Consider the following 27,790-nt stretch of genomic DNA (forward strand, 5'->3'; position numbering starts at 1 on the left):
GGAGCCCCGCTCCCCACCCTCCCGCTGCCGGCTCTGGGGCACCCCCCGTCTCCGTCCCCACCACGGGCACACGCAAGGGTTGGACGCGCAGCCCATCGCTTTATTGCTACAGGAAAAGGCGACTGTACAAAAATAGAGTTTATCCCTCAAATTTTAAAAATAATAGAAAAGGGGGGGGCGGGGGGCACGGGGCACTGCCCAGGGCTTCACTGCAGCGCTGGGGTTAATTTACACCCGGCCCCCGGGGGCGCAAAGTCATAAATAGGAGCTGCCGCTCGAGAACAATAAATAAATAATTTAGAGTAATAAATAGTTTAGTGCCGCAGCACCACGGGGCAGCGGGGGGGACCCTGCCACCCCCCTGGGAGCCAGGCAGGGATGGGGGTCCCAGTGGGTGCCCGTGACCCACCACCCTGCAGAACACCAGGGGCTGCTGCTGGTCTGGGTGCAGGTCCCCCACCCCGCAATGGCGCAAGTTGGCCTGGCTGCACCCCCGTCCTCAGGCACACCCCTTCCCTGCAGGGCAGCTCTGGCCACCACTGACCCCAGGGTGCCTGAGGGGACAGGGAGGTTTTGCCCACTCTGAAACTTAGGATGACACTTGACCCCAGCTCCCCTAAAGCAGGGGTGGAGGAGTGCTGCTGGTGGACACTGGGCTGACAGACCAGCCAGTGAGTGGTGGGGATGGTCCATACTCCCCTCAGTCCCTCTATCAGGGCTGAGCCACAGTGCATCCAGGCAGGACCCCATGTAGCCGTCGGCACCAGCTGCTTGGCACTGAGCAGGAGGGGGCCTGGCCGCCCACACCCCAGTCATGGCTCCATCTCACCTCGGTTCTTTGTGGCCACATAAAAACGGAGGCACCAGCCTCTGCCAGACCCTTCCTCTGAGCACCGGTGCCACTGCATGTGGCAAGCCGGAGTCTGCCAGCATGTGTCGAGCTGAGGCCAAGCCAGTGGCCCCCTCCTCAGCCAATACAGCTGCACTCGGCTGCTGAGAGCTTCTCCACTGTCTGCCATGTGTTCTCCACATCCATGAAGGAGACAGCCTCATAGCGGGTGGGTCGGCAGCAGGGGTGGCTGAGGATCCGCTCCTGTGGCCCCGGGGTGATGAGCTGCTGCCTCAGCAGGCTACCCAGTGTCAGGTCATAGTTGCTGCGTGCTCGGTGGCAGGACCCACTGCAGTACTTGAAGAGCACGATCTCATCCGAGTTGAAGCCCAGGCCCAGGTCGCGCACCTTCACCATCAGGTTGCGGATGTGGCAGTTGCGCCCGCGGGTGCCCCGTGAGGGTGTCCGCGCCCTCTTCTTGGCTTTGCCAGCGCCCGGTGGTGAGCGCTCAGCACGCAGCAGCAGGTCCTCCGCCAACTCTGCGGCGCCTGGACCACCCGTCGTCGCATTTTCCCCTGTACACGGAGGAGACAGCACCATCAGTACCCATCCCGCACCCATCGCCCTCCTGGGCCTGCTGAGCCTGCCTGCCCCCGCTGTGACCTACGGAACCCTCCTGACCACCCACCATGACATTGGCTCGGTGCCCAAGAGGCAATGGGGTGAGTGGATGCCCAGCCAAAGATTTTCTCATCTCTAGTGCTCTGCCGCCATCACCAGCACACAGCACAGAGCCCACTTCAGCCCACCCCGAAGTGCAGCCCCAGCCCCACACAGCCTGGGGATCCCCACAGCAGCTCCCAACCTGGCCATGCCCCATGTGCAGGGCTACCGTGCCCAGGCTGTGGGTCCTGTCCCAACACGCACCATACAGCTGGCTCCAGGCAGCGGCGAGTGGCACCTCCACACCATCCTCCACAGATGGGCTGGCAGTGGCCATGCCCTGTGGGGTAGGGGCTGCGTCCAGCGTCTCGTTGCAGTGCGGTGTTCGCAGGGTGCCCGTGGCCAGCCCAGCCAGCAGCGATAGGATGGCAAGGAGCCCCCACAGTGTCCCCTCCTGCAACAAAGCATAGCACAGCTGGGCGAGCCTCAACCCCAGTCCCAGGGATGAGGCTCCATGAGCTGGGGATGGGTGGGGATGGGGAAGTGTGGTCCTGGCCATCACAGCCAGACAGACCTGGACTCACCTTGGGCTGCGGATGCGTGGCAGGTCCTGCAGGTCTCGGCTCTGGTGGCCCCTGTCGCTGGTCCATGCTCGCTGCAAGTGCAGAGGTTGGAGTCAGTGCCCACGCAGCAGGGATAGGGTGGGTATCGACCTGGTTGGCTGGGAGTTGGCACATGCTTCTCCTGCCTTCTTCAACCATGCAATCCCCTCCATCACCCCCCAGAACCCCAAAAAACCTCCTGCACCCCATGCATAATGCACCCTCACCCCTCTCCTCTCCTGGCACAGCCAGGCACCCTCACCACACTGCATACACCTTCCAAGAGATTGGGCAGTTGGGGCGCCCCAGCCTTTGTCCAGCACCTCTCCTCAGGGGGAATGCAGCCACCTCCCTGTGCAAGCGGCCTGGGATGCCAGGCTGGGCTGTGAGGCAGTGGCTGGGGCTGGGAGTGCTGCCGGGGGGGGCCCTTTCCCATGGCCCTTCCCTGGGAATGTTTTTCTTGCTTGCAGTGGGAGCCTGACCTTAGAAACTCCAAATCCATTAGCACAGGGTCCTCGGGTGCAGCCACCTCTCGGCCCTGCGCTGGCTCCCCAGCCTGTTGTCTGCACCGAACTGGGACATACAAGCCCAGAGCAGCCTGGGTGAGTGGGGTCTCAAGGGGTAGGACAGGCGGGCAGGTCCCATGGGTACATGGTGGGGTGTGGATCACCATGTCGGGCTCACTGTAGTCATTCTCCCCAACACCACTGCTCGGGGTCCACTGCTCTGACACACAGAGGGGAACTGGATCCCTGCTGTGCATCATCCCAGCAAAGCAGCAAGCACAGTCTCAGGGGAGTGATGTCCCCCAGGAGGTGCTGGGGCAAGGCCCTGTCTGCAGCCACATGTTCGCCTCCTTTCCCAGCGCCCTTCTGCGGTGCAGGGATGCTCCTGTGTCCCAACGTCCAAAGCCAGGATACCCTAGATGTGGATCCCAAAGGGGCTTGTACCCATCTGCTGCATTCCCTTGTACTTGGGATGGGACTGTCCTCTTGGAGACTAGTGACATTCTGCACTAGGGAGTTCCCCTATCCACTCTGTGACTTTGTCCCAGCATGTCCCAGTTGNCATGTTCGCCTCCTTTCCCAGCGCCCTTCTGCGGTGCAGGGATGCTCCTGTGTCCCAACGTCCAAAGCCAGGATACCCTAGATGTGGATCCCAAACATCTTGCAGCCCATCTGCTGCATTCCCTGTCTCTTGGGATGGGACTGTCCTCTTGGAGACTAGTGACATTCTGCACTAGGGAGTTCCCCTATCCACTCTGTGACTTTGTCCCAGCATGTCCCAGTTGCTACCATAGCAAAGCTGGGATGGAACATGCCTAGGAGAGCACTCCTGACAAAAAAAATGAAAGGACGTGGCTGGGCACCGCTGGGACAAGAAGAAAAACAATTTCCTCCAGTCCTTTCAGCATCTCAGGGGATGGTGCCCAAGTCCCGATTGTTGCATCTGATGCCACCCTGCACTGGCCACACTGTGTCAAGGGGCTGTGGTGGGCGCTGACAGACCCACGAGCCTCCTCCGGGGCCCCTGCACCAGGCGAGATGCTCCCCCCGTGCCGGCAGCGCTCGCACCGGCCCCCCCGGCCGCGCCAGCCGCCACAGCCTGGCCAAGCACAGCCCACGCTGCACGTCGCTCCCGTGGCGGCCCGTGGCCCCACGCCAGCCGCTGCTGCCAGGTCATGGTTTTCCCAGGCTGGCACCCCCGAAGGGGCCAGGCGAGGGTCCCCGCGCCCTGCTGGGAGGGGACGGACTCCTCCCGGTCCCCGCTCCCGGGAGCCCCGCCGCGGCCCCTCGGCTTAAGCATCCCGGCGGGACGGGACGGGACGGAACGGAACGGAAAGGGAGGGAACAGCCGGTGCAGTTCAGGTTTCTCCCGTCCGGAGGCAGCACAGCCACGGGCTCTGCGGCGGGAGCGCTGCCGGCGGGGCGCCGGACGAGGGCAGCCTCCCTTCGCCACCGGGAGCCTCGGGGCCGGAGCGACGGCCGTGCTCCACCAGTGCCTCCGCAGACACGGGGCCCCGTCCCCGGGGGCAGATCCCTGAACGCGAAGGACCGAAGCTCCGCAGCCCCGCTCGGCACCTGCTTTTCCCCCAGCGCGGGCGGGGCTGAGACAAGCTCCTGGGCACCCCACGGCAGTGCGAGACCTGCACACTCCGCGTCAGACCCCCACGTCCCGTATGGGGGGAACCTGGTTGGGGTCTGCCCCTGCCACGGCTGCCAGAGTCCAGCCGGGCTATTCATGGGCACAGGAAGCTTTTCTTCCAGGGTCGGAACCGGGTTCATCCAAGTGAGGAAGGACCTGCTTGGCCCCCCACATCCGTGTCCCCCGTCCGGGGCTAAGCAGCAGCGTGCTGGGGCAATCCCTGCGAGGGCCACCGCACACCCACCCACGCAGAGCCCGGCGAGAGCCGCGCTGACCGCGCCGTGCACGGGGGCTGGGAGCGGCTGCCCCGAGGCTGCCCCAGGACCCCGGGGAAAGCAGCAGACACTTGCGAAGTGCATTCACGCGGAGCCAGCGGGTGCCCCAGCCCCAGAATGAGGGTCTTAGCTCACGGAGTGGCCATGCCTGCCCTGCAGCCCCGGGTCCCGCCGAGAAGTGCGGGGCGGGTGGCCGGAGACCCCCGCGGGCACCTGCGGGAACCGGTGGAGGCCCATCATCCCTCCGCGCTGTCCCTGGCAGAAGTGTCGGGGGGTCAGAAATCAACCCCACATGTGATGCGGAGCGGGCACCCGCCCCGCAAAGCCTTGGGAGGCCCGGGGACGAACACGTGGGGTACACGGATGAGACCAAACTCGGCCCCTGCAGGAGGCAGCACAGGCGGGGGGCGCTGGGCAGCCCCTCCCCGTGGCTCTCGCCGGGCCACCGCCCGGGCAGCCGGGGCGCGGACCTGTCCGACGTGCCCAACGGGCCGGGCAGGAGCCCAGGGAAGAGGCGAAGGAGTCCGCCCCCGTGTCCCTCGGGCGCCCGCAGCGGGGTCCCGCCTCTCCCTGCCCAGGCAGGGAACCCCATCCCCGCCGCGGCCCTCAGCGCTTTCCGCCGCCGGGCCGGGCTCAGCACCCCGGCTATTGCCGAAGGGTGGGCGGCGAAGCGGGTTCCCCCCGTCCCCCCCGCAGTCCCGGTACGAGCCACCACCGAGGTCCGGGGCCGCCGGCAGGCTGGGGCGGGCGCTGTCGCCCGCCGGCCCGGCCCGCACTCACCGTGCCCGCGGCGGGGACCAACCCCCGGGCCGCCGCTGCCCCGCATCGCCTCCGCTCCCCGCCGCCCCCCGCCGCCCGCCGCCGCCGCGCCGGGGCGGGGCGCTGGCGGGGGCCGGCGCTGCCCCGCCGGCACCGATTCCCGCCGCTGCTCCCGGTGCCGCTCCCGCTGTGCCTTGGGATACAGGTCCCGGTCCCGCTGCGCGTCGCGGTGCGGTGCCGGCGGCGGCGGGCGGACGCACAGTGCGGGGCAGCGACGGCTCCATCCTGGTGCCGTCGCCGCTACCGGTGTCAAATTCCAGCCGCCGTCACCTGACCGGCGGGGCGGGCACCGGCACCGATACCGGGACCCCGATTAGCACTGGCACCAGAATACCAGCCGCCATCCCGACCCGCACCGCAGCGGCACCGGGACTCCGACCCGCACAGGCGCCGGGACCGCCCCGGGAGCAGGACGGCACCGGGATCCCGCTAACAGCAGGAGCCGCAGCCCGACCCGCTTCAGCACCGGCTCCCGCTGGGACCCGCACCGCCGCCGAGCTCCCGCGGAAACTCACACCCCGCCGGGAACGTCACCGGGACCCCCGGCGGCACCCGACCCCCGCTACCGCCACCTGCACGCCGGCCGACCCCCGGGCAGGTGGACCCGCAGACCAGCCGGCCGACCGCCCCATGAGCGGGGCTCCCAGCCCCGACAGCCCCGTCCAGCGCGGGCAGGACGGACACACGAACACCCCCGGGGAAGCGTTCAACCCTTCTCGGAGCGCTCCGGGGTCACAGCCCCACGGGGCCCCACGCCCGCCGTCGGAGGGCAGAGCCGCACACGTGGGGACCCGGCGGGGATGGGTTGGCGGGCAGGGTCGGGGCCATTCCGGCCGCGGCGGGACCGGCCGGCGTCCCACGCACCCCGAGCCGCCGCGGGCCACCCGTGTGCCTGGCGCTCGCGTCCGGCCGCGCCGGAGGAGGAGTCCGGCCTCCTGCCCGCCCGCGCCCTGCGCCCCGGTCCTCCCCGGCGGGGCCGCCCGCCGCCGGGCTCCTTACCTCTGCCGTCGCCCTGCCTCCCTCCGCCGGGGCCGCCGCTGGCCCCGGGGACATGGGGGCCGGCTGGCGAGTCGAGCCGAGCCCGTGCAAGTCCTTACGTCACCGCCCGGGGCCCTCCGCGTCCATCCCGGGGCTCTCGAGTGCTCCTTGCGAACGTGCCAAATCCCGGGGCCGCCTCCGCTCGGCCCCGCTTCACACGTGCTCCCCTGGCCGGAGCCAGTCGCCGGGACGCGTCCCGGGCCAGGCGAGCCCCCCGGGGCCGGCCCTCATGGCCGCGGGGTCCGAGGGCGCCCGGGCGGGCTGCGCGCCCCGGGGTGCCGCGGGCCGTGTCACCTGCCCCGGCGGCGCTCCGCCGCCTCGGCGCAGCTCCCCGGGCTTATGCAACTCCCCGGCTGGAGCGGGGCCAGCGGCTCGGTCGCCGGCTGTGCCGCGGATGCGCGCCGGGCCCCAGTCGGCCCGTGGGGTCTGCCCCGACCCCGGGCACCCAGCGTGGCTTTAACCTCCTCCGCGCCGCCCGGCAGCCCGGGCCCCGCGGCGGGGACGGCCGGCCGCGCCTGCAGACACCTGCGGAGCCGCCGCCTCGCCTGCGCTCATCTCCTCGGATTATCCAGCGCGGGGGTGACAACTCCCGCGGCTCCTGCAGCATCACCTGCTAGGGAGTGTGCGGGCGCCCACTAAGCCGTCCCCGCCACCGCGAGCAGGGACGGCGGAGGTGGCACGCGGCCCGGAGCTGCTGCCCCTGCCCTGGAGTGGCACCTTATCCCTCCCGGTCCTGGCACAAGCACCTTCGCCAAATCTGTGGCCATACGTGGCTCCATACCTGCTAGTGGGACTGCGTGGGAGCACGGGCTCTGCCATGGGGCTGTGCTGCCCCACGGCCGTGGCTCGAGGCTGCTCCCATCTGACACATCCTCATGGGAGCTGTCAGGGGTGATGCCCTTGGATGACCTGGCTCAGCAGAGGTTTGGAGGCTGGGGAGCATCCCTGGTGTAGAGAACCAGCCAAGGGTAGGGAACAGGATCCTCTGCTTCGCAGGGCTGCAGACTAACACGGCTGCCTGCTTGGAAAATTTCAGTGTGAGTGGTATGTCCTGTTCCAGGTTGACTGGCTGTCCCCACGGGGCTGGGATTGGCCACAGCCCTGTCCATGGCAGGGGACCTACACAGGAGGGGAGGGCTGCCTCCCACACCAACAGCCCTCAGGGCTTGGAGACAGCCCCAGGTGCTGGCTCACCACAGGGGTTACCTCAACCCCTCCCACCTTTCCTTGTAGATTGGGCAGGTCCTGATGTTCCCAGGACATAGCTAGGAGCTACTGAGAGTGTGGCACTAGTGGTGGGCAGGAGGCTTTGTGGGGCATGGCACAGGGTATCCAAAGGACCCCACACAGGTGAGCCCATGGTGTCCTCCCCAGTCCAGCGAAATGAGAGGTTGTGCAAAGCTGTGCAATGTCTGGCTTCTGTCCTCTTACAGGTGTGACCCTTTGAGACTGCTACCGCAGCCACCTGGGGACACTGGCTCCCTTCTCTGCCCTTGGCCCTTGTCCTGGGAGACATGAACCTGCTGCTGCTGTCAGCCCCACTAATGTCCTACCATCGGCACCTCTTCCCTGTCCCTCCAAGATTGTGGTAGGAGCAGACGGCATGTCCCAGCTCTGTGCTTCAATCCAGGTACTGCTATCTCCCTTTGGGCTCCCATAAGTATTGGCTCTGCCATGGAGAGTGCTGAGCATGATCCAGGCTCCACAGGGTGCTGGAGTGCAGCCCCACAGGTCTCCAGACAGATGGGTGACCTGCTCCGTGGCTGCTGCTGGCACTGCCTGTGTCAGCCCATGCTCCTTGCATCCCTAGGGCTGGGGTGTCTGAGTGCCTTGCCTGGTCTGGAATGAGCCCTGCGGGGCTGGGGCCTGCTGTGACATTTGTCCCTGAAGGTGCCACCCTTGTGTGCAGCAGGATGGGGGTGACACAGTCCAGTCAAGTGGCAGGACTGAGCACACCAGAGGGCTGCTGCCATGCCTGTGCGAGGCCATGGCTGGGTGTGACAAAATACATGTGGGAGAAAGCTGTGACGCGGGTGTCCCCATCTCAGCGGTGATGTGGCTCTTTCAGAGGCACCTCTGAACAAGTCTCCTTGTCTCAGGTGACCTCAACGGCCCTGTGTGCCCTGGTCCCAGGCTCTGTGCTTTCCCCTTCCTCAGCCCTCCCAAGGCGAGGACAGGGAAGGAAGGAGGGTTTGAGCAGCCCCAGCATCTCCCTTTTGGAATCTGAGACCACACACAGGGAGGGCTGGGCAGTTGCCCTGTGGTGTCCCATAGGGTGCTGGCAGGAACCCACCCTTGTTGTTTAGGAGCTGGGAGGCCTGGCAGACCAGTCACCCACCTGGAAGTAGCCTTCCTGTTCCTCCAGGCGATGGGACTGTCCCCAACACGTCCTACGGCTCCAGGAGCCCGGCGGCATCACCAGGGTTTGCTGCAGGGGTTGTGCTCCTCCTGCTGGGACTTGGCAAGTGTCAGAGCTGGTCACAGCCTTGGCCCCTGGCTTCCTAAACTGCTTCCTTCCTGGACACTGCGGTGAGAAGGTCACTTGGCCGGACACCTGCCTTTGTCAGGGCCGCACCCAGCCCAACTGCTGCTGTGACCCTTGGCGGGAAGTCACCCTGCTGGCAGGGAGTCCCCAAGAGAGCAGGCAGAGTCCCAGACAGCCTGTCCCAGGTAGGACAAGCTCCGACGCCCTTGCCTTCCAACATGAAATGAACCCAAACAGCGAGGCCCTCTCCCACCCCTCAGGTCACCTGCAAGGAGGAGCACAGCCCTCTCCTGTCCCCAGCACCAGGCCAGTGGCATTGACCAGCTGCAGCTCCCAGCAGCTGGATTCCTGTGGTGGAGGAGACAGCAGTGGAACCAGGCTGGGGACAGGCCGAGCAGGGGAATCCCTCTGCCTCCCATAAAGAAGGCCCACGGCAGCAGAAGAAAGAGGCCAGCCAAGCTTGTTTGATAGCTTTATTGCTTCTGTGATATGACTGAATTGACGTGACATAAGCCGGCTTGGAGGAGCCTGCAAGACTCTTGCCCTCCCTGCCTAGAGGGGAAATTAAAAAAAAATGCAGAAACTAAAACTAATTTTAAAAACTCATTGAGTTCTTGCATCTCAGCTTGGTACAGTACCGGCAAACGCACTGGCCTTTGCGAGTCCCCATGCAGGCTGTGAGAGGAGCCAGAGCCCAGAGGAGCTGGGTAGTGGCCCCAAAGGGGTCTCCTGCACTGAAGGACACGTCTCTAATACTGCGAGTGACGCACGCTTGGACCGACGGCACTGGTGGAGCTCGGCATGGTGGCCACCTCCCTGCCAGGCACTCTGGAAGCCCTTGCCCATGTCCAGTGCTGCCTATACCCAGCCTGACTGCCCCTGTTTGACACAGATGGCCCTGTCCTGACACTCTCCCCCACTCCCAGCAGTGCCCACACTGAGGGGTAGCACAGCATGGCCAGGCAGGGCCTCCCCACCGCTCCCTCTGAGGAAAGGAGATCCTGGAAGCCCAGAGACACTGGGCTGAGAAATGTTGGATTGGATCCCACTGTTGCCTTGTGCTCCCTGGCCATGGTGCTTCCCTTTGGCACGTGTGAGCTTGAGGACATGGCACAGCCAGCCCTAATGGGGCGAACTGGTGGCAGGAGCCTGACGCCAGGGTGGTGGGCACTGCGTAGGGCTGTACACCACAAATGCACCAGCAGCCTGTGCTCATGGTGTGGTCAGTGCAGCACTAGCAGCTCTCTGGCAGCCCCCTCCCCTGGAGCAGCATGTGCTGGCTGCCCTGCAGCTCCCCAGATCTGCCCTCCACACTGGTCAGAGTGAAACCCGCTGTGGGCGCTGGCTCCCGACCTCCTGGGTGTCCCTGGGCAGGTTCCCCGCCACCCGAGCGGCCTTTCTGCACTGCAGCGCATCGGAGGCACCAGGCAACCCCGCTCTATATTTAGGCTGTGGAGAATTCCCCTGGGCTCTCCCTTCCGATCTGACAAGGTGAGTCACTGCAAGGGAGAGGCCAAGACTCACATCCGTCCCACTGACCGTGCTCTGACCCGCGTGCACTGCTCCGAGCTGGCAGGACTGCAGCGTCTCAGAGAACGGGAGGTGGCTGCAGGTGCACACAGGGAGGCAGCCAAAGGAACAGCATCCAGCAGTGAAACCTAGTGCTGCACACTGCTCCGTCACCCAGCCGGGGGGCTGCTCCGTGGTGTCAGCAAGCTAGAGGGGAGCCCTGTCCCCCAAACACTCTTTCCTTCTACTTGCAGGTGGTCCTGAGCCACCACAGTCACCCTGGGCCATGCATTCATCTAGTCAGCCTAGGCATTTCTGCCGGGAGACTCCCACCACGGTGGAAGGAAGGGCTTGGAGTCATCTCCCTGGTCTGTAGGGTCAAATTCCCATCAGGACCTGTCCCTGGTCGTGGTGGAAAGCTGGGATGACAGGAAGGCTGAGCAGTAGGTGTCAGCGCTTCCCAAACCACAACCTCAGCCAGGTCCAGCCCAAGCATCTCCACTGCCCGCATGACTGGGACTCTACAGATGACAGTCTTGGGTCTAGGATGACACACAGAAACTGCAAAGGGAGTGTCGCCAGGTGAGAGCCAGGGAAATCCCGTTCCCTGGGCTCCTTGAGAAGGAAAAAGAAATTGGGGGAGACTTCAAAGGAGTATCTGCCACAGCATATGCTCAAAAACCTGCTGGAAACCTCACAGAGCATCCTGGTGGGAGGAATGTCCCTGGGGGAGCAGGGACTGCCTGTTTGGGAGGCCAGAGGGATGGAAAGGGATATGGGAACAGGAGAATGCCAGAAGAGACACAATCCTTGACGTGCTCCCAGATGATAAGGCAAGCAGCAGCCACAACCAGAAGCTGGACAGGACTTGCCCCTGAGTAAACTCCTTGGCTACAGGCACACCATGCAGGAGAGGTTCCTGAGGGACGCATCCCACACTGGTCTATAAGCAGCACTCAGCCCCATGTCCTGAGAGCTGCCTCTGCCTGCAGCCTGGTCTGAAACCATTCTGTACAGTTTGCTCCTCTGCCCCACACCTGGGTCACTGCCTGCCCTTCCTGCACACCCCCTTGAGGGTCTCAGCTCCAAAGTCACAGCCCCCCACAAGTCAGTGGGGGAAGAGGCAGCCCAGGGGAGCCACGCAAGCCCTGCTCTCAGCATCCCTTGTCCACGCTGGGGCCACGCTCTCCCTTCAGCTCAGAGTAAGACAGACTGCAATCCTTGGGCTACATCAGATGCAGTGCCAGGACCACGAGCCCAACCTGCATCCCTTCGGGATCCCACTCCACTGACCTCAGCACTGGCTGGCTGCGTGCTGGTGCCTGGACACCCAGGTACTTGGACAGTCCCTGTGGGTGCAGCCCAGCCTGCTCCAGGCCAGGAGAGCACGGGAGCCGATTTCCACCATTCCCTTGGTGATCCCCCTTCCGCCCATGCCCTCCCAGCGGAGGAGACCACCCTGCTGTCCTCACACTTGGCCACGTTGCTCAGTTTATTCCAGCTCCTCTGAAATACTTATACAAATCAAATGTGCAAATACTGCATCTTGGGACCAAGGAAGGATGTGCTCCTGAGAGCAGGAGGAGCAGCAGTGCTCGAGCAGCACGGGAGGAGTTTGGAAATGGCGTGAGCAGGGGCCGAGCGGAGGGTGAGGGCTCCCATGAAGATCCATCATTACTGAGGTCACATGTTGCTTAAATAGGGAACGTGATCGAGTCTGGAACATAAAGCAAACATCTTCAGCGGTCTGCTCTCAAAATGTAAAGCTTGAGATCTCCGCTCGAGATATGACCTCCTTCCAAAGAACAAATTGCTCCCCTCCCACACAAAACCAAAGTGAGATGCTGTCCAGAAACAGTGACACCAACGTGCACGGACTCCAGGGTGGCCCTGCACAGCAGGCACAAACCAAGAGGCCTGAAAGCCTTGAGCACAACGAGGCAGGCTCCTCCACACCGTGACAGGCAGGAAGGTGGGGAGGGTCTGCGGGAGGTGGAGAAAGCCATCAGCTCCCCCCTCCACCTCGGGGTCAGGGCAGAGGCAGAGCAAATGGCCATGAAAAACACAGCCAAGTCGATGGCTGCTGCTGCTGTTGCCGCCTCTGTGGAGGAAGCAAGGAAAAACACAGAAAAACAAACCCATGCTCATCTCCATTCAGAAGCTCCAAGTGGAGAATGAGAGGAAGCCATTATTCTCCCTTTGAATTATAGCAGCACCAACAACACCAAAGTTCTGGATGGATTTGTTTTCCTGGGGAAAGGTCTGAGGCTGGTGACAACGCAGATGGAGCATGAAGAGGCCAGGCCTTTTGCAGGGCTGTGAACAAGCAGGCTTTGCCTTGTACCTTGGTATTTCTAGTATGCTTCCAGCAGTCTTTTTAAAAAATAATACTTTGTACATTCAGGCATTGCTGCCTTGGGGCAGCATCACCTCCCATTTGGCACAAATCATTTTATTCACAAATCTTTCTTCTCTCTCCTGAGTCTTTCCTGTCTAATTCAGGATGCAGAAGATCTGTCTGCAATGCAGAGTTCAAGAACTGTCTACTCAGTCCCTTGCCCACCTCCTGCCAGCTCTAGGCCTGGAGGTGGCAGGTGCAACCCTCGTGCAGACTGGCAATGCAAGAGGGTCTTCCCAGAGCACCTGGGCATCTCTGTGTGTCTTCAGTGAGGTGGGATTCTTGCAGGGGGCTGCCAGTGCCTGCTCCCAGAGCTGCAGCGTGTCTTCATCTCCTCCCTTGGAGGCAGTGGCTGCAGCCACTCAAATCCCACTGGTTAGGTCAGTGATGACTCGAGCTTTCACCAGCTTCCTCAGAAACTCCTTCTCCCGCTGGATGTTGTGCGTCCAAGACTGGAAGAAAATGGGAGAGACAGAAAGTCAGCAACTACCCTGGCCAACATGCTCCTGTCCCTCAGGTTATGGGAGACTTGACCCAAGGCAGTGGCTTCTGCCAAGGAAAAAGACCCTGCTGCAGACCAGAAGAGCCCCTGCAGACCAAGGGACTTCCCTTATCTAAAGCTGATACACTTGCAGGGTCAGACCTGTGTAGCTAAGGTAGAAGGTCTTCCCATGGGCTAGGTGAAGTTTTTTTTGGCATGGTGAGATCTAGGCAATCCAGGTCCCTTGGGGAGATGTAGCTGGTTACAGTGCCCTCCCAAGCTATCTTACACATGAGTTTGATAGTGCAGTACTGATGGTGGTGTATGCTGGGCAACAGAGCTGGCACAGAACATGGTGGCAGGACATGTTGTGCCCATCACACACAGCTCCCTGCCAAGGGAGGTCTCTGGGAATGCATGGTGGTGCATGCAGCTGAAAAACCCTAGGACCAGCCCCATTAAATCTGGCTTTTGCCTCTGCTGGCCCTGTCACGAAGAAATCACATGCTAAAGGTTACACTAATACAATACCAAGGGTGAAATGGCCACATCTGCCAGCAGGGACTTCAAAGCAGTGACTGCTATGGGTGGTGTCAGCCCACCCAGATGTGTTTCCTGCAGCAGGTTTTAGCAGGGACCACAGCATCTGCCATCACTCCCCAGCACCAGTACTATTGAAGCACTTAATGACAGCAGTAAGTTGTTTGTCTCCTCGTGGAGACAAAGGCAGAACAGGGAAAAGCAACTTTCCCCTAAATCTCCCAACAGGACAAGAATCCCACTAAATGATTCCGGGGCTCCAGCACAGTGCTCTGGTCAGCAGCTAACCTGAGCTCTAAATACGATCTGGACCATGACAAAATCACTCTACAGGAGCCTCTCTGAAATGGACTCAAACCAACAAAGCACCAGTCCCATGAGCCCACTGAGGGCACTCTGCCACAGGTATTGAAATCCAGTTTACCCACCGCAGAACTGTGGGCACCTGCCTGCAAAGCACTGGTTGTACACATCATGCACAACGTGTATGTGGATCTCCTGCCATCTGCTGCTTGTCCTGCCCTGTCCTGTCTGGGACAGGCAGATCTCAGCCATGACTCCTGCATGGCATTGACAGCCTCAGTCATGGTGTGCATGCAGGGGTTTCCAAGAGGTCCAAGGGACTGAAGGTCCCTATCTAGATCTCCAGCACATTTTGGAAATACCTCTCTTGCTGCTACTGTGCATCCAAAAACCACTTCCATCCCCTCAGTGCACAGCAATAACAGTTACAGCTGCTAAAGAAAGCTCAGGCAGGTGTTACCTTGTAACCTGTGTTCAAAAGAAGTCTTCGACTTCCTCTGCTTCCAGTGACACTGTTACCTGAACCCTCCAAAGGGTACAGTAGTACAGGACCACACCGGTAAATTGTGTTGGTGCTCTTTGGGACTCTGTAAATGTGGAAGATCCCATCCCTAAACTGAGAAGATGCTGCCCAGAAACAACTCAGTGCTTCTGCTAACATAAAAGCAGAGTGAAATCTGGCACTGAGAAGCAAGGTGGCTTGTAAAAGGAAAAAAGCATCATTTCCAGAAAGCAGCACTGGGAATGATGGTGGTACAGAGCAGAGAGAGCTGGGAGAGCAGGGCTGAGCGTGGCTGTCACTTGAAGCCAGAGAGCCAGGAACCTCCAGTGTGCTGGAAACAGTCCCATATGTGGAATGTCAGCTGGGGGTTCAGTTTGGCCCCTGCCACGCACCAGTGTCTCTTCTGCCAACACAGCCCCTTGCTAGGAAGGCTCAGCACCAGCAGAGGCAGCCGAGGGTGCGGGTGTGCTCCTGCCAACAGGCAGCCAGCAGCTGTCATGCTGGGACACCAGGTCTCAATGCATTCACTTACATCTGGCTGGGCCTGTCCTTCAAACCTGCCTGGAGCACCAGGAGCCTGATGCGCCTGATACGTCATAGCACAATCTGAGCCCTCCTTCACGCCTTTCAGCCTCATCAGACAGTATGAGAAGCCACCTGGTTTTGGCCAGGACAAGCTGCTTGTGTTCCTTGTGCAGACGGGAACTGGGGAAGCAGCCACTTCTAGGCAAACTCAAACCACCACCTAAAACGTCACCTCAAGCCACGTGCAAGTGCCTTATCTGATGGCAAGAGGAAATCTGCTTTGTGAAAAGTACAAGTGGAGCAGGAATTTAAGTACAGGAGGTGGATAATAAAACTTTGGGTGATAGAATTGCAGTCTCTCTACGGCTAGGTCTGGCTCCCGCACTGACTGAAAAACTGCTGGCAAGACCTACCGGCCTCTAGTTGCTCAGCATCCAGCCTGCTCTATACCCTGGCCACTGCCACTAACTCCTTGTTCCAAGAAGTCACATGAAAGGGAATTCAGCCTCCCACCTGAAGCATGGATCTTACTGATGTCTGCATCAGTACTCTCAAATGTTCTGTGGTTCATGTAAGCCCACAGAGAAAGAGGTTCCCTGGTGAGGACAAGCTTTCATCCCTCCCGAAGAGCAGTATCAGGGCACTCAGTGCAGTGCTGCTCCCCCCTTGTCCAACAGCAATGCAGGCAGGAGGGATGAGGCATGTCTTCAACACCAGCTCCGGTTACTGATTACAGGAGAGGGACTCACTCACCCCACTGACAGACAGAGCTAATCAGGCAAAGGAAGCTGCATTCCAGCACCAGCAGCGGCAGTGGGGAGAAGAGCCAGAGCAGTTTTCTCAAAACCGGCAGACAGACAAGCACCTTGGTCCCATTGCCTCAGCAGGAAAAGGCAACAAAATACCCCCTAAAATCTAGCAGCTTTCAGGGTGTATACACTCTAAATATCACCCTGGGTAGCACACACCACTAGCAGAAAACTCCAGCTCTTCCCTTGTCAATCTGAACCTCCAAGACAGTGATGGAGCAGCCTTTCACTGCCACCTTCTTGTCCCTGCACATCACCACTACTGCTGCTCCTGCAACCTGGCAGACTGGCCCTGCCCTCTCCTTCCTCTGCTGCTCGCATCCGGTGCAGCTTCCACTTGTGCAAACAAACAGGCTGCTTGCCTGAGCTCACAGCAGGAACACCACAGGAGGCTCCAGAACCCTTCTTGTTCTCTGGGGATCACGCTAGGATTTCCTGTGCTATGGGTCTCTCTCTGAGTAGTGGATGTTTGCTCTTTCCAGTGGAGAGAGAAGCAGCAGGAGGAGAGTTACTCTGCAAGCACATGCACTGTTCTGGCTGTTCATCCCAGGGAGGTGGCAGTGGGTCTGAGCGCTTGGTCACAGTTATTAGATGAAAATTTATCATCAGTTAAAGCCACCTTTCAGCATTATGCAAATGCAGCAGCCCCAAACCACCTGTCCTTTTTATCTTTACAATTCCACAAGGAAGCACGAAACATCATCTGTTGCTTGAAGAGAAGCCAAGTAGAATATTTTAAGACTAAGAAAACGTTTCAGAGACCAACCCAGGAGGAAGGTAAGCTCCCCGTCTGTAATCAATTACAATCAGGGAATGCCTCAGCTTCAGACCACATTAGTCTTATCAAGCGTGCTGCAATTAAAACACAGGAAGGCTAAATTAGAGAGTGAAGTCAACGAGGAATGAATTAACGAAAAATAGCAAGTTGTAAAGCAGGAGGTTTCTCAGTTCTGTTACATCCTCCGTGTTTCTGCAAGTCAGCAGCACTTCTCCCTGAAAACCTGCACAGAAACCAAAGCAGCAAGAACTGCTACTTCACTGGTAACGGTTGGTTTCCAGTCTCCACCAGTGCTAACTTATCTTTGTCTTTAACCTTTACTGCCTTGTCTCTAGAGCTGCTTAATTTTCATGATTCTTCCTCACCCACACCCTTCCTCTGGTCCCAACATGGTCACCACACACACCAGGTGTTTTATGGCCACCCCTGAGCTGCAGTTTCACCTCCCAGTGCACCTCCCGTGACACCAGTGCCTGCCTCGTTCAGCTCCCGTTTCCCCCTTCTCTCCCAGTCCATCACCTGGACGTGGCTGCAATCACAGACTGCCCTGTCCCGCCTGCACCCCCTTGGGAGTCACATCCACTGAAACCAAAGGGATGGCTGGGCACCCTTACCTTCCCATCTTCAGGAGATTTACTCACAGCTCCTTTATGCCCAGTCATTCTTACACCAACTTTAAGTTTCAAACAGCTCTTTTAGCTCATGCTTATTCTCGATACCTACACAGAGAGAAACGGTATCTCTTCTCAGTCTTCATTTTACCAAGTTAAACAACCCATGTCTTCTCTCTACCAAAACAGGCTGTTCATTTACCCTACGAAAACTGGAAATTTCCCAGAAGTACAATAGCTGCCCTTGTCCCTATTTACCCCAAATTTACTTCTCGTGAACCAGAAAAAAGGCCTCTGCTTCATGCAGAGGCAATTCCCTCTCTCTACAAGAAGTTCTTTCCTCTAGTCTTTCCAGAGCTGCATTTGTCTTTTTTTCACAGTAACAGTCTGGCAGCCTGAATTATCCTGTGATTTATTTGTACCTACCTAAGCACTTTCCTCCTCTGCCACTGCCAAATGATGTTATCCCAGCTTAGAGTCAAAATGTGTGTTATTGCCCCAAACAGTAGGACCTTCCATTCATACTCTTAGGTTTCATGCCACCCAGTTTACTCCTGTTCTCAAGGTGCTCATGGTCTTCCTGGATGGTATTTTGATCCTCCCTTGTACTGACCACACCTGGTTTTGTCTCGTCACAAATTCCACTTGCACACCATTGCTTTCTGTGCCAAAAATCATTAGAGCAAACACTAAACATGACTTCCTGTGGAGGAACTCCCAGCTGTCCATTCAGTGCTGCTTTTTGTGTTCTCTTTTAGAGAGACTATTCACATACAGGTGTTGCACCAAACTGTGGCTTCTGAAGCTTAATAATATCTCACACAGCACAGTATCACACGCTTAACTTAACTTCTGACAGACTGGGCTACCACACTTCTTCTGTCTCAAGAATGATTTTTTTTTAATCAAATAAAGATATTAAATTAGTTTTTGTAACCTGCCTTTGGTAAATCCATGTTGTGTTTGCTTTCAAGATTTAATTATTCTTTCATTTAAGCTCCGCTCTGAAGTTCTGAATAGTACCTCTGAGGTTAGATTAAGAGGTCTGAATTTGACAGGATTATTTTTCCTTGCTCCCATCCCCCCCAAAAAAAAGAAGGGAAAAAAGAAGTATTATGTCCACTACAAGCTAATCCTGTGGAACCATGTGTAACCTGATAGATTTATTGGGGACCTTTTCCTCTGGACTTGCAGCTTAATTGGTTCAAAGTGGAACAGAGATCTCTTGGGCTCTCACACCTAGTGCATTAGCTTCAACAGCTTTTTCCTTTCACTGCTGACCCAGTAGTTTTCTTTGTCTGTGAACTTCTCACCATAAGCCATTCTTTCTCTCACATTGATCATATCACCCTGATGGAGGTAATACACATATATATATATATATATTCATGTGGCTCCCACTTTAATCCTTCCGCTTCCTTCACTTCCCTGAATGCCCGCCCTGGTAATTCTTTCCTTGTTTCCTTATTATTTGCTTGTCAGTGAGACTGTCCAGTCTTTGCTTCTTTTCCTTTGCAAGATCTAATTGAACTTGAATTTTGCCAGTTTCCACTCTATCTCTGTCCTTTCCAGTCATCAGGAGCAAAGTCTCCTGATGCTCTTCCTCACTCCTCTATTACTTCTAACACCACTTGGAAGCAGCTCTTTATGAAGTTATGCCTACAGCCTTTTTCTGCCAGTTGCCCCCTTGCTGCAAGCATGAACTGCAGATGATTATTGTACTTTCACAAACAAGATTTCAAGTCTACAATGAGTTCATGAGCTCTTCGGTGCATCTGATTTTAGTAGCCCATTCTCCTAGGCTAGGCCCAGATTCAGAGAGGTCAGAGTCTGCATGTGTGTCCCAATTTCACTGAGCACCCCGCCGGCACTGCTGAGTCTATATACAGACCTGCTTATCAAGCTCCCTCCCTTCGGAAGCAAAATCTGAGTTATTGAGTTATATCATCCCTTCTGTTGCCTTCCCACTTAATTTAACCATGAAGGTACTTGATCAAAGGCAATTTCCTAAAATGTCTCTTTGCAAGGGGGACATGCTAAAAACAGCTGTGAAAGGCCAACAGCTCTTCTTGTGCCCTCACGGTGGGTGACAAGAGCTGTGCTAGCCACTGTGTCTGAGAATACCTTGGCTCTCCTCTTGACAGTCATGCTGGCTTGTACTGTACATTCATGACGGTGCCATTTCTGGTGGCACCCAGCACCCCTACAGACATCTGCATTCAATGCTGGGGTCAGCAGCTGGGCTCTAGCACACCCCTGTAGATCTTTTACTTTCTTTTTCTACAGAGAGATTGTCTGAACTCTAATTCCGTTTTTGCCCATCCTACAGCCATACCTTCCTTGCTGCTATTAGTGCACAGTGATAATGCAAGTGTTACTGTACTTTCCTACTGAACAAGGCAATATCTGTGCTCTGGCCATGACTACTACTCCACCAACCTTCTCCAGACTTCTATTACATAGACACACAGTCCTTACGCACAGGAACAGCATGTGAGGCCTTCTCTCAGCCAAAACGCTGTCAAACAGGTGGCTTTTAAACAAAGACAAAAACGCATAAACCTCATCAGTCATCACTGCCGGCCCCAAGAAAAAGCACTGCCCTTTCAGAGGTCCCCATGCCCCAGCTCCTAACCTCCCCCTCCAAAGCTGACCTCCATTTCAGTCTGCACCACTCCTTGTACTGCAATCGCAATTCATCAGCCAGGCTCGAATAGCCGTGTTTTCAGTCTATAAATCACCAGGCTAGACATCTGCCCGGCTTTCAAAGGAGTTTTGTTCTTCTTGTTGGCTACCGCAAACTTTAAGGTACTTGGAGGCCTGAAGCAGCCCGACCACCCCCTCCCAAGCAACTTGCGTTGATTTAAAATGCAAAAGACGGCTTCACAGAGAGAGCCCAGATGATGATAAAGCACTATTGTTTGTGAGACTCCAAACTTGATGTTTGTGGATTATTCTGAGAGGTAGCTGCTGTTGGGGAGAGACAGAGACAAAGCTGCGTGTCACTGCATGCTGCAGGCCACCTCCCCTGGCCCTTCTGACAGCCCTTACACAGGCTGAATGAGAACTGTTACATGATAGTGTCCTCCAGCATCCCACAAAGACCTGCTGGGGAAGCAGAGCCAAGGATCAGAAAGAAGTCATCAAAGACAGCCGCCCACCTCCCCCTCGGGTCAGGCAGTGAGTCACTGAGGTGCTGGGCACAGCTGTGTCAAAGGAGCTGACACCTCCAACATCGGTGCTGGCGCTTGATCTGCTCCTCCAGTAAAAAGGAGATCCGTCAGCAGCTCCACTGCGGGACACAAATGCCGCAGACAGGCTCTGGATGGATAAGGGTGGCTTTTAATCGTGCATTCGCCGTTTTTACCAGCCACAAGTGCAAGAAGACAGCTCGGGGTGTTCTCTGTGTGGCATCAAGGTGATTCCTTGCTCACATTCTTGCTCCTGCAAGAAATGACCAGGAGATCGAAGCTCCCCTCTGGATCATGAAGCTGGGAAAAGCTGTGTGCTGGAGCAGAGCACATGGAGGAAGGATGCTGGGAGCCAGTCTTGTGCTTCATTCCCATGATTTAGCACAGCCCTCTGCTCTCTCAGTTTCATAAGCTCCTTATGGACCTGTTTTTACTATTCTAAACAGTCACTTTCCCATCCTTAAATAATCTCTATTTCACTCTATTTTAAAATTATTCCTTTTTCCTCACCACCATTTCCATGTTTCCTTCGCTATGTTCCCAGTGGGTCTGACACTTCTACATTAATAGAAGACAGTGACCTGTGATAAAAATACACTTTTATGGAGTGCTTGGGCAGGAAGCATTACAGGACCTGAGCAAGAAATAAAAATACAATAAAGCATATGAAAATCCAGCTCCAATGGATTCATTGCCACAAAACCAGAAACAAGTTAGCAGACACCTTGGCAAAGACTCAAATCATTTTCTGTACAACATTCATGGAAGCAGGCAAGGGTCAAAAGCTGTTGCAAAGTTGTTTGGAACAAGGAAAATAGTAACTGAACGGAGATGACACACTTGGACATTCCCACATTTTTTGAGTTAAAGCAAAGAGACGGGGTCAGAGCTGAAAAATCACCTGTGAGGGTTTATACAACAGCACTGGGTCTATTGGGCAGGAGTGTCCCAGTAACAGATCAGAGAAGAGCAGGTTGTCTTCATACCACCCAGAAATCCCCTGCTGAAGTGCAGGCCAGGGATTCTGCACCCTCAGCCATGATGGGGAGAAGATGAGAGATGAGGGGAGAAGGTGCTGGGAAGCAGAGCAGGCATCCAGGGGCCAATTTGCAGTGCAAGCATTGATCTTCCAGCTCACAGCCCAAAACTGAAAGGACTGCACCAGTGTGCTTCCAGCTCTTCAGGGCACACCTGGGAACAGAAAAGGGTCTTCCACACCAGCTCTGCCTCGACATACCCTGGCCAGATTACACTGAGATACCCAGGACAGAGGGTAAAGAAGCCATCCAGGACCAAACTGGAGAAATTTACTCTCATGAGCATCCACAAGCACAGGAGAATCCACATGCGTTTGCAGACATACTGCCGGCCAGAGTCCAAAGACCATACACTTCCCCTTGACTAGTAACAGTGATGAAGCTCCAGAGCTTCATCTGCCTCCTTGCAGAGCCTTTTCCTCTGGGGCAGGAAATGCCTGCTCAGCCTGCAGCAGAAGGAGATCCTAGAGGAGTCAGTGTAGGCAGCTGCCTTTTGTGGTAGCAAAAGCAGCACAATCTTGGACCTTGAGGGCTTTTTCTCCTCTTGGAAATTCAGCTGCCAGTCCCACAGAGCAGCAGGAAAAATCACATTAATTTCCTCAGAGATTTTTATCACCTCAGTCTTGGCATGGGAGAGGCATCTCCGCCCAGCTGTGAGCAAGCAAGCGCATTTTGCCGTCTTTTTTATGTAATCAGAGCAAATTCCTTGGAGATGAGTCACGGGGCTTCAAGGGTGTCCAGAAAGATGTCAAGCAGCCTCAAGTGTAAATCAGTGACACACCTTGCTGAGAGGACTCACGCTTGCCAGCAGGCCTATTTCCCTTGCAGACACCAGGCAAGGGAAGGGGCTCTCAGATGTCACCAGACAGGCTCCCACACACGTGTGGCACCTCCAGACCCAGGAGACTGCTGGTGTTTACATTTCCTCTGTAAAGACAGTGATGGTTTCAGGGTGGAGCTGGAGTGCTTCCCTGCAGCTGCTCTCTAGCATTAAACACTGAAGATTTTTGGACATTCAGGCTGGAGGAGCTTGGCATTCAGTGAAGAGATCTGAACTTCAGAAACAGAGGTTCTGCCCCACCAAACCTGGTCAAACTGCAGGGGTTCCTGCCTGGGATGTTCGTTATTGTGGAACAGCTGTGATGAGGCAAGGTTAAGCAAACCTGCTCCCCTTCCCTGCCCAGGAATGAGTACTCCAGGCTCCATGAGTCTGCAGGCCAGAGGACAAAGATGATGCTTGCATAATTTCAAGGCACAGCCTGCTTTAGTGCTCCTTTAGATGCTGAAAGGTAGAGGAGGACCAGAATGAACTAGGCCTGGACATAATCCCAGAGGTCCAAAGTAACACTGAGGAAAATGCTGTGGATGCCCTTTGGGCCTCTGAGTGTCAGAGCAGATGGAACAGACAAAGATCTTGGCGGAGCTGGGTTCTGAGTCACTATTTCACTAATGCCAAGGGCAAGGTTTGGCACAAGGTATCAGTGCAGGCCAGCCTCCCAATTTGCAAAGTGCATGCAGATTTTTCTTCAAGCAGGGTGTGCAAGGTGCTTCCAGTCTGGAGAGGGCCAAATCTCTATTTGTGCATTCTTTGAGGGCAACTGCAGAAGACATAACCCAGCTATTATGCCCTTCACCTTTCAACTTCACCCTCAGGTGACTAACAATTACCAGCTACCATTAATATTAAACGGGAGAGAAAGAAATGCGATCCTCGCTCTGCTCTTCACATTCCACAATATCACAAACAATTTGTCATATTGGGAGGGGCAGAGGCAGGAGGAGCATTAATTATTGATACTTGGGAACAGATGGCTTTTCTTGTACCAGGGCAGTGAAACGTAAGAGGAGCTGTGGGTGAGGATGTGGGGATTAGATGGGCAGACATGTATCAGGTAACCAGTCTTCAAGTGGAACAGGAACCTTCCTCCTAGAACCAGCTCCTCTGGCCTGCAGAGCTCTCAACAACAGCCTTGTCTGCAGAAACAAATCCACTGACATCTGAACTAGTGAGGCTTCACAGAACCTTTCAACGCTCCCTCACCTCTGTACAGAACATCCCGGACACGATGACTGACAGCTTCCAGACAGCAGAGGCCTGGCAAATCAGGCACTAACTGCTCTCTCCAGGAGACCTTACTGGTTGCATTTCATGTGTTCATCCTCATCTAACTGCCCTGTGCCACACAACGTTTATTCCTGAGACCACACACAATGTCCAAGAGTGACTTCCTCCTGCCTTCCAGTGGCGTTTGGATCCCATTCAGGGTGCTGGTCTCCAAAATCAGAGATCCAAGTGGTCTGGACCAGTGACTTCAACCAGAGACTCTGTTATCCAACTGTTTTTGCCAACCAGCTGTAATGAATCAGACCCGGGCCTGTGGAGCCCAGGGTGCTGTCTCTCTGGCAGTGGTTATAAGCAGATGCCCAAGGAAGAGCCAGAACCAGGCAAGCCAATGGTTATACCTCCTCCACTGCTGCAAAAATTATATTCCTTGGCTATTTTCTATTCAGGGATTTCACAAGCCAGACCACCTCTGTACACAGTGACTCAATTCAATTTTCCTCTCTGGACGTACCCCTCAAATTCTGTAAATGAGCACTCACTTTCCCAGCCAGGACTGATTAAATCCAGGGTTATGTCACTGACCAAGGCAGACTCTCTTGCTACCTCCACAGGCCCAGAAGGTACCTCAGGACCACAATGTCCAGTCCCTTGATATACTAGGACTTCCTCACAGTCTTTTCCCAAACTCAGTGTGTTCTCCTGGCCTCTCCTCAGAGCCTGTTCCAAAGCCTCATTATTCTTGATAATTAGACACACGCTTCTCATTTCTCAAGTTGACTAATCACTGATTTATAATTCCTCTCAGTCTGCCTAGGGTCATGCAGCCTGCAGCCTGTGAGAGTACTACGACACGTACAATCTTGTGATTTGAAAAAACACAACTTCCCAGGTTCCCTCCTAGTCTGGAGCAATGGTAAAGTGCTTGAGGTGAACAAATGCCAAGTGCCAGAAGACAGCTACTGTCCACGAACAATACAACTTTTCACAGCATGGAGTAGGATAGAGAAACTTTCCCTGCCAAGGAGACAGTGAAGAGGGAGAAGCAATTTTAGAAAGATCTGGGCCTCATCTGTGCTGGGAAAGAACGAGCTCCACCAAAAAAGCAGCAAACCTCCCCACTACAGAAGCTTTGACCAGTGTCTCAAGTTTGCTCTAGTTTGGTACCAGAAATGGACAGACCTGAAGGCATCTAACTGCTCCATTATACCAATAAGAGAGCTTTTGTTCATCAAAAAATGCTGTTTGTATCACTGTGATAGTACCAGAAAATGTTTCTAGTGTGCATCTCTTTACAAAGCAGTGTCTGCAGAGCCCTGATATGTGAACTGCTGCTGAACAGTCCTCTGAGAGCTGCACGGGCTGATCTCACCTTCCCATGTTTCACAGGGCCTGAAGAGGGGATCATCTCACAAAAGAAGCCTATGGATCAGAGAGCAGTACAATGGATCAAAAATCAGGAGAGGTCACATCTTTTCAACCCCAGAGCAGGACCGCTCCCTTTCACCCTTCTTGAGTTAACATTTATGTGAATCTTTTCCCTGCTGCTCAAAGAAGGAATTACATTATATACACATTCCAGAGAACTTTTCCCAGCAGTAATAACCATTTTTAACATACATTGCACTTGGGAGAATGTCTAGAATTTTACAGGCAAATGCATGGGTGGAGCTGTGGTTTTGACCCACACAGGAAAGCTGGAAGTTGACATCACCATCCCAGTCAGGCTCTGGAATCGGGGTGGCCGGCGGGCTTGGCAGGAGGATGTGCTTGGCAGGAGCTCCCTACCTCTTTGATGGCAGACATCTTGATGGTCTCATAGTAGTGCAGGGGTGCATTGGGTGAACTCATGTCATAGCCAAACCCAGCTACCGCCACCTCATCACAGTTGTGGAGAGCCATGGTTATTGCTACGCTTCCCAAGGTGGGGATGTTCTGAGAGGAGAGAAAGCAGGAATGGAAGTCATTAGCAGGTTGCCATTTTTATAATCAAAGATTTCCTCTTATTGTCCCTGCTCACAAGGGCACTGCTGCTACTAAACAGAAAACCAGAAATACGGTATTTGGTTATAATTGCACGTCAGCTGCATAGTGTCAGTTTGGTGGGGTCAACAGCCTCCCAACTTGTAAAGAAACTCATACATCAGCCAGCTTCCTGTGAATTATCTAACCCAAAAGCAGCAGCTCTTGTTTGAGGCTCTGTGACATGACTCTCCAGGGGAGAGCACTGAAGGGTAGAGGTATTAATGAAGATGGTTAGACTCCCCTTCCACAACTCTGCCATCCTGAGAAGAGGGCAGCAGATGAGCTGGAGGATGAATCACAGTGAATATGTTAGCTTTCCGAAATTAAAACAGATGTAGATACTGGATTACAATGCTATGCACATTATTGGCTTCCAGTTAGGCTAAGGAGGAATACTTATCCCAAACAGGTCACCACACAGGAGCAGAATAAGGAACAGCTTGTTTTACTGATGGTAAAAGCAATTTAAGGTTGTTGAACAGCTCTGGGAGATGGAGAGGAGATAGGCAGAAGTGTGGTCCAAGACCCCTTCCTTTCCCCAGGGGCACTCCAACAGGCAAAGGGTACTCTGGCCTGTGCCATACCCTCCTACCCACAGCATTCTGGGAAGACAAGGAGCAGTGGGAAGCCAGTCAGAGATGGGTGGTAGCACTCCAAGCAGGGACACCCCAACTGTCCTCTCCCATCTGCTGACCTGCCATTTGCACTGAAGTCCAGCCTCAGCTCTTCCTGTTTCACCTGGCTTCTGTCGAGGCCCCGTACAGCTACAACTCCTCCTCTGTGTTCAGATGAACATGACCACTGGGACAGCCAAGTGTTTCCAGTGTAAAATCCTAGCTCACTGACTCTTCTAGCTCCCCTTTAGCCAGATGAATCCAGAGGCAGCTTTGCCCCGGGAGCTAGGGAGAGGCTGAGAAATCCACCCACGTATCTTATCTTCATTTGTAGAGCATCCAATACCGGTCGTATCAAAAGTATCATGAATTCAGAGGACGTGCTCAGACAGTCACCAAGGGTGACAGCCTCCTAGCTGAGGTGTAGAAACCAACTGCACATTTATATTTTTCACTGACAATGGCTTACCCTGAACCGGTGAGCAATGCTACTGCATGTTCAAAAAGGTTGGGAACAATGTTTTGAATTTCTGCTTCTCATTCAAAGGAACCAGTTTTTGTCAGCACTTCTGACTGCCTGACCAGTGGGAAGAACAATGTTTTCCAAGCAAAGGATGTCACCCATACCCTATCTGAGACGTGCAGAGCTGGGAGCACAACTCACATGCTACGGAGAAATTCACTATAGTGCACTGGAATTACTCTAATGTGAAGACAAACAGGCAAAAACTGCTTATGGCTAAGTCAGTGAGACATTAAATTAAAACATTTGCAGCACAACTGTAACAGTGAACATCTAAAATGAGAAGACCTTCCTATATCCTCCTGTGCCAGCTCTAGATGTTGGGAAAAACAGCAGAGTCATTTTGTTCTTGCTGCTTAATTTCAGTTGATACTCCCACAAACAATACTGGTTTTATTCTAGTTACTTTAGTTAATTGTTAATTCACCGATAGCCAAAAAATATCAAGGGGTTTAAAACATAGGGGTTTAAAAAAAAATGGAAAAAGTTTATTAGGCAAGGATACAAACATTCCCCTGAATTTCAAAATATCCAAGAACATCCTGTCTTCCCGGACATGGCAGTTTGAATTCAGATTTCTCAGCTCTATTTTGCATAGGAGATGACATCTGGATGTCACTGGAATTGCATCAGCTGGTAAGTGAACGTGCCACAAAACCCTTTCCCTCAGCAGAGCTGTAGTTACAGTGTCCAAAACATAGTGAGTAAATGGTTACGTCCTTGAGACTGTGTCGTCATTGGGAATAGGATGGTGTTAACACCACCCACACTTGCACTGGGCCCATTCCCACGGTACAGCTCGAGGGAGACACAGGGTCTTTGCCTGGAGGGAATTCTACTGGCCAAGCCAAGCTAACATTTAAGAGCCGACTTTCTAATGTGAGTCTTGCAAACCACAGAGAATTAATCACACTACCCAACCTCACGGGAGGACTGCCAAACGACCACAACTTTCTTTCAGGCATAATTCTTACTTCTGTTTGGAGAATAACAGAAAACAGAAATTGAGAGTGAACTCTCCTTTGT

General features: G+C 55.4%; 2 protein-coding genes across 9 annotated transcripts in view; both read right to left on the reverse strand.

Annotated features, from left to right (window-relative positions):
• Positions 1-176: 176 nt before the first annotated feature.
• Positions 177-6,376, reverse strand: ARTN (artemin). The gene is made up of 4 exons (XM_017824604.1): positions 6,333-6,376; positions 2,077-2,147; positions 1,757-1,946; positions 177-1,404 (listed from the first exon to the last, which is right to left on the reverse strand). The coding sequence occupies exons 2-4, from the start codon at positions 2,140-2,142 to the stop codon at positions 968-970; spliced, it is 693 nt and encodes a 230-aa protein (XP_017680093.1). The 5' UTR covers positions 2,143-2,147; positions 6,333-6,376; the 3' UTR covers positions 177-967.
• A 2,940-nt stretch (positions 6,377-9,316) lies between these two features.
• ST3GAL3 (ST3 beta-galactoside alpha-2,3-sialyltransferase 3) overlaps positions 9,317-27,790 on the reverse strand; it is a 175,992-nt gene continuing 157,518 nt past the window's right edge. For 7 of the 8 annotated variants that reach the window (XM_017824733.1, XM_017824737.1, XM_017824736.1 and 4 more), the window contains 2 exons: positions 25,391-25,537; positions 9,317-13,215 (listed from right to left, as the gene is read on the reverse strand). In XM_017824733.1, the coding sequence (XP_017680222.1) occupies positions 13,126-13,215; positions 25,391-25,537 (237 nt within the window). In that variant the 3' untranslated portion in view covers positions 9,317-13,125. The remainder of the gene's footprint in view (positions 13,216-25,390; positions 25,538-27,790) is intronic. The other variant, XM_017824735.1, reaches the window with a different exon arrangement.

This window comes from Lepidothrix coronata, unplaced genomic scaffold, assembly GCF_001604755.1.
Source record: "Lepidothrix coronata isolate B3197 unplaced genomic scaffold, Lepidothrix_coronata-1.0 Scaffold112, whole genome shotgun sequence".
Classification (NCBI taxonomy): Eukaryota; Metazoa; Chordata; class Aves; order Passeriformes; family Pipridae; genus Lepidothrix; species Lepidothrix coronata.

Bases quoted from the DNA above. Each gene is read 5' to 3' on its own strand.
- ARTN (XM_017824604.1), bottom strand. From the start codon at position 2,142: ATGGACCAGCGACAGGGGCCACCAGAGCCGAGACCTGCAGGACCTGCC. The intron at 1,947-2,076 runs GTGAGTCCAGGT...GCTTTGTTGCAG, and splicing joins CCACGCATCCGCAGCCCAAG to GAGGGGACACTGTGGGGGCT. The intron at 1,405-1,756 runs GTGCGTGTTGGG...CTCCGTGTACAG, and splicing joins TGCCTGGAGCCAGCTGTATG to GGGAAAATGCGACGACGGGT.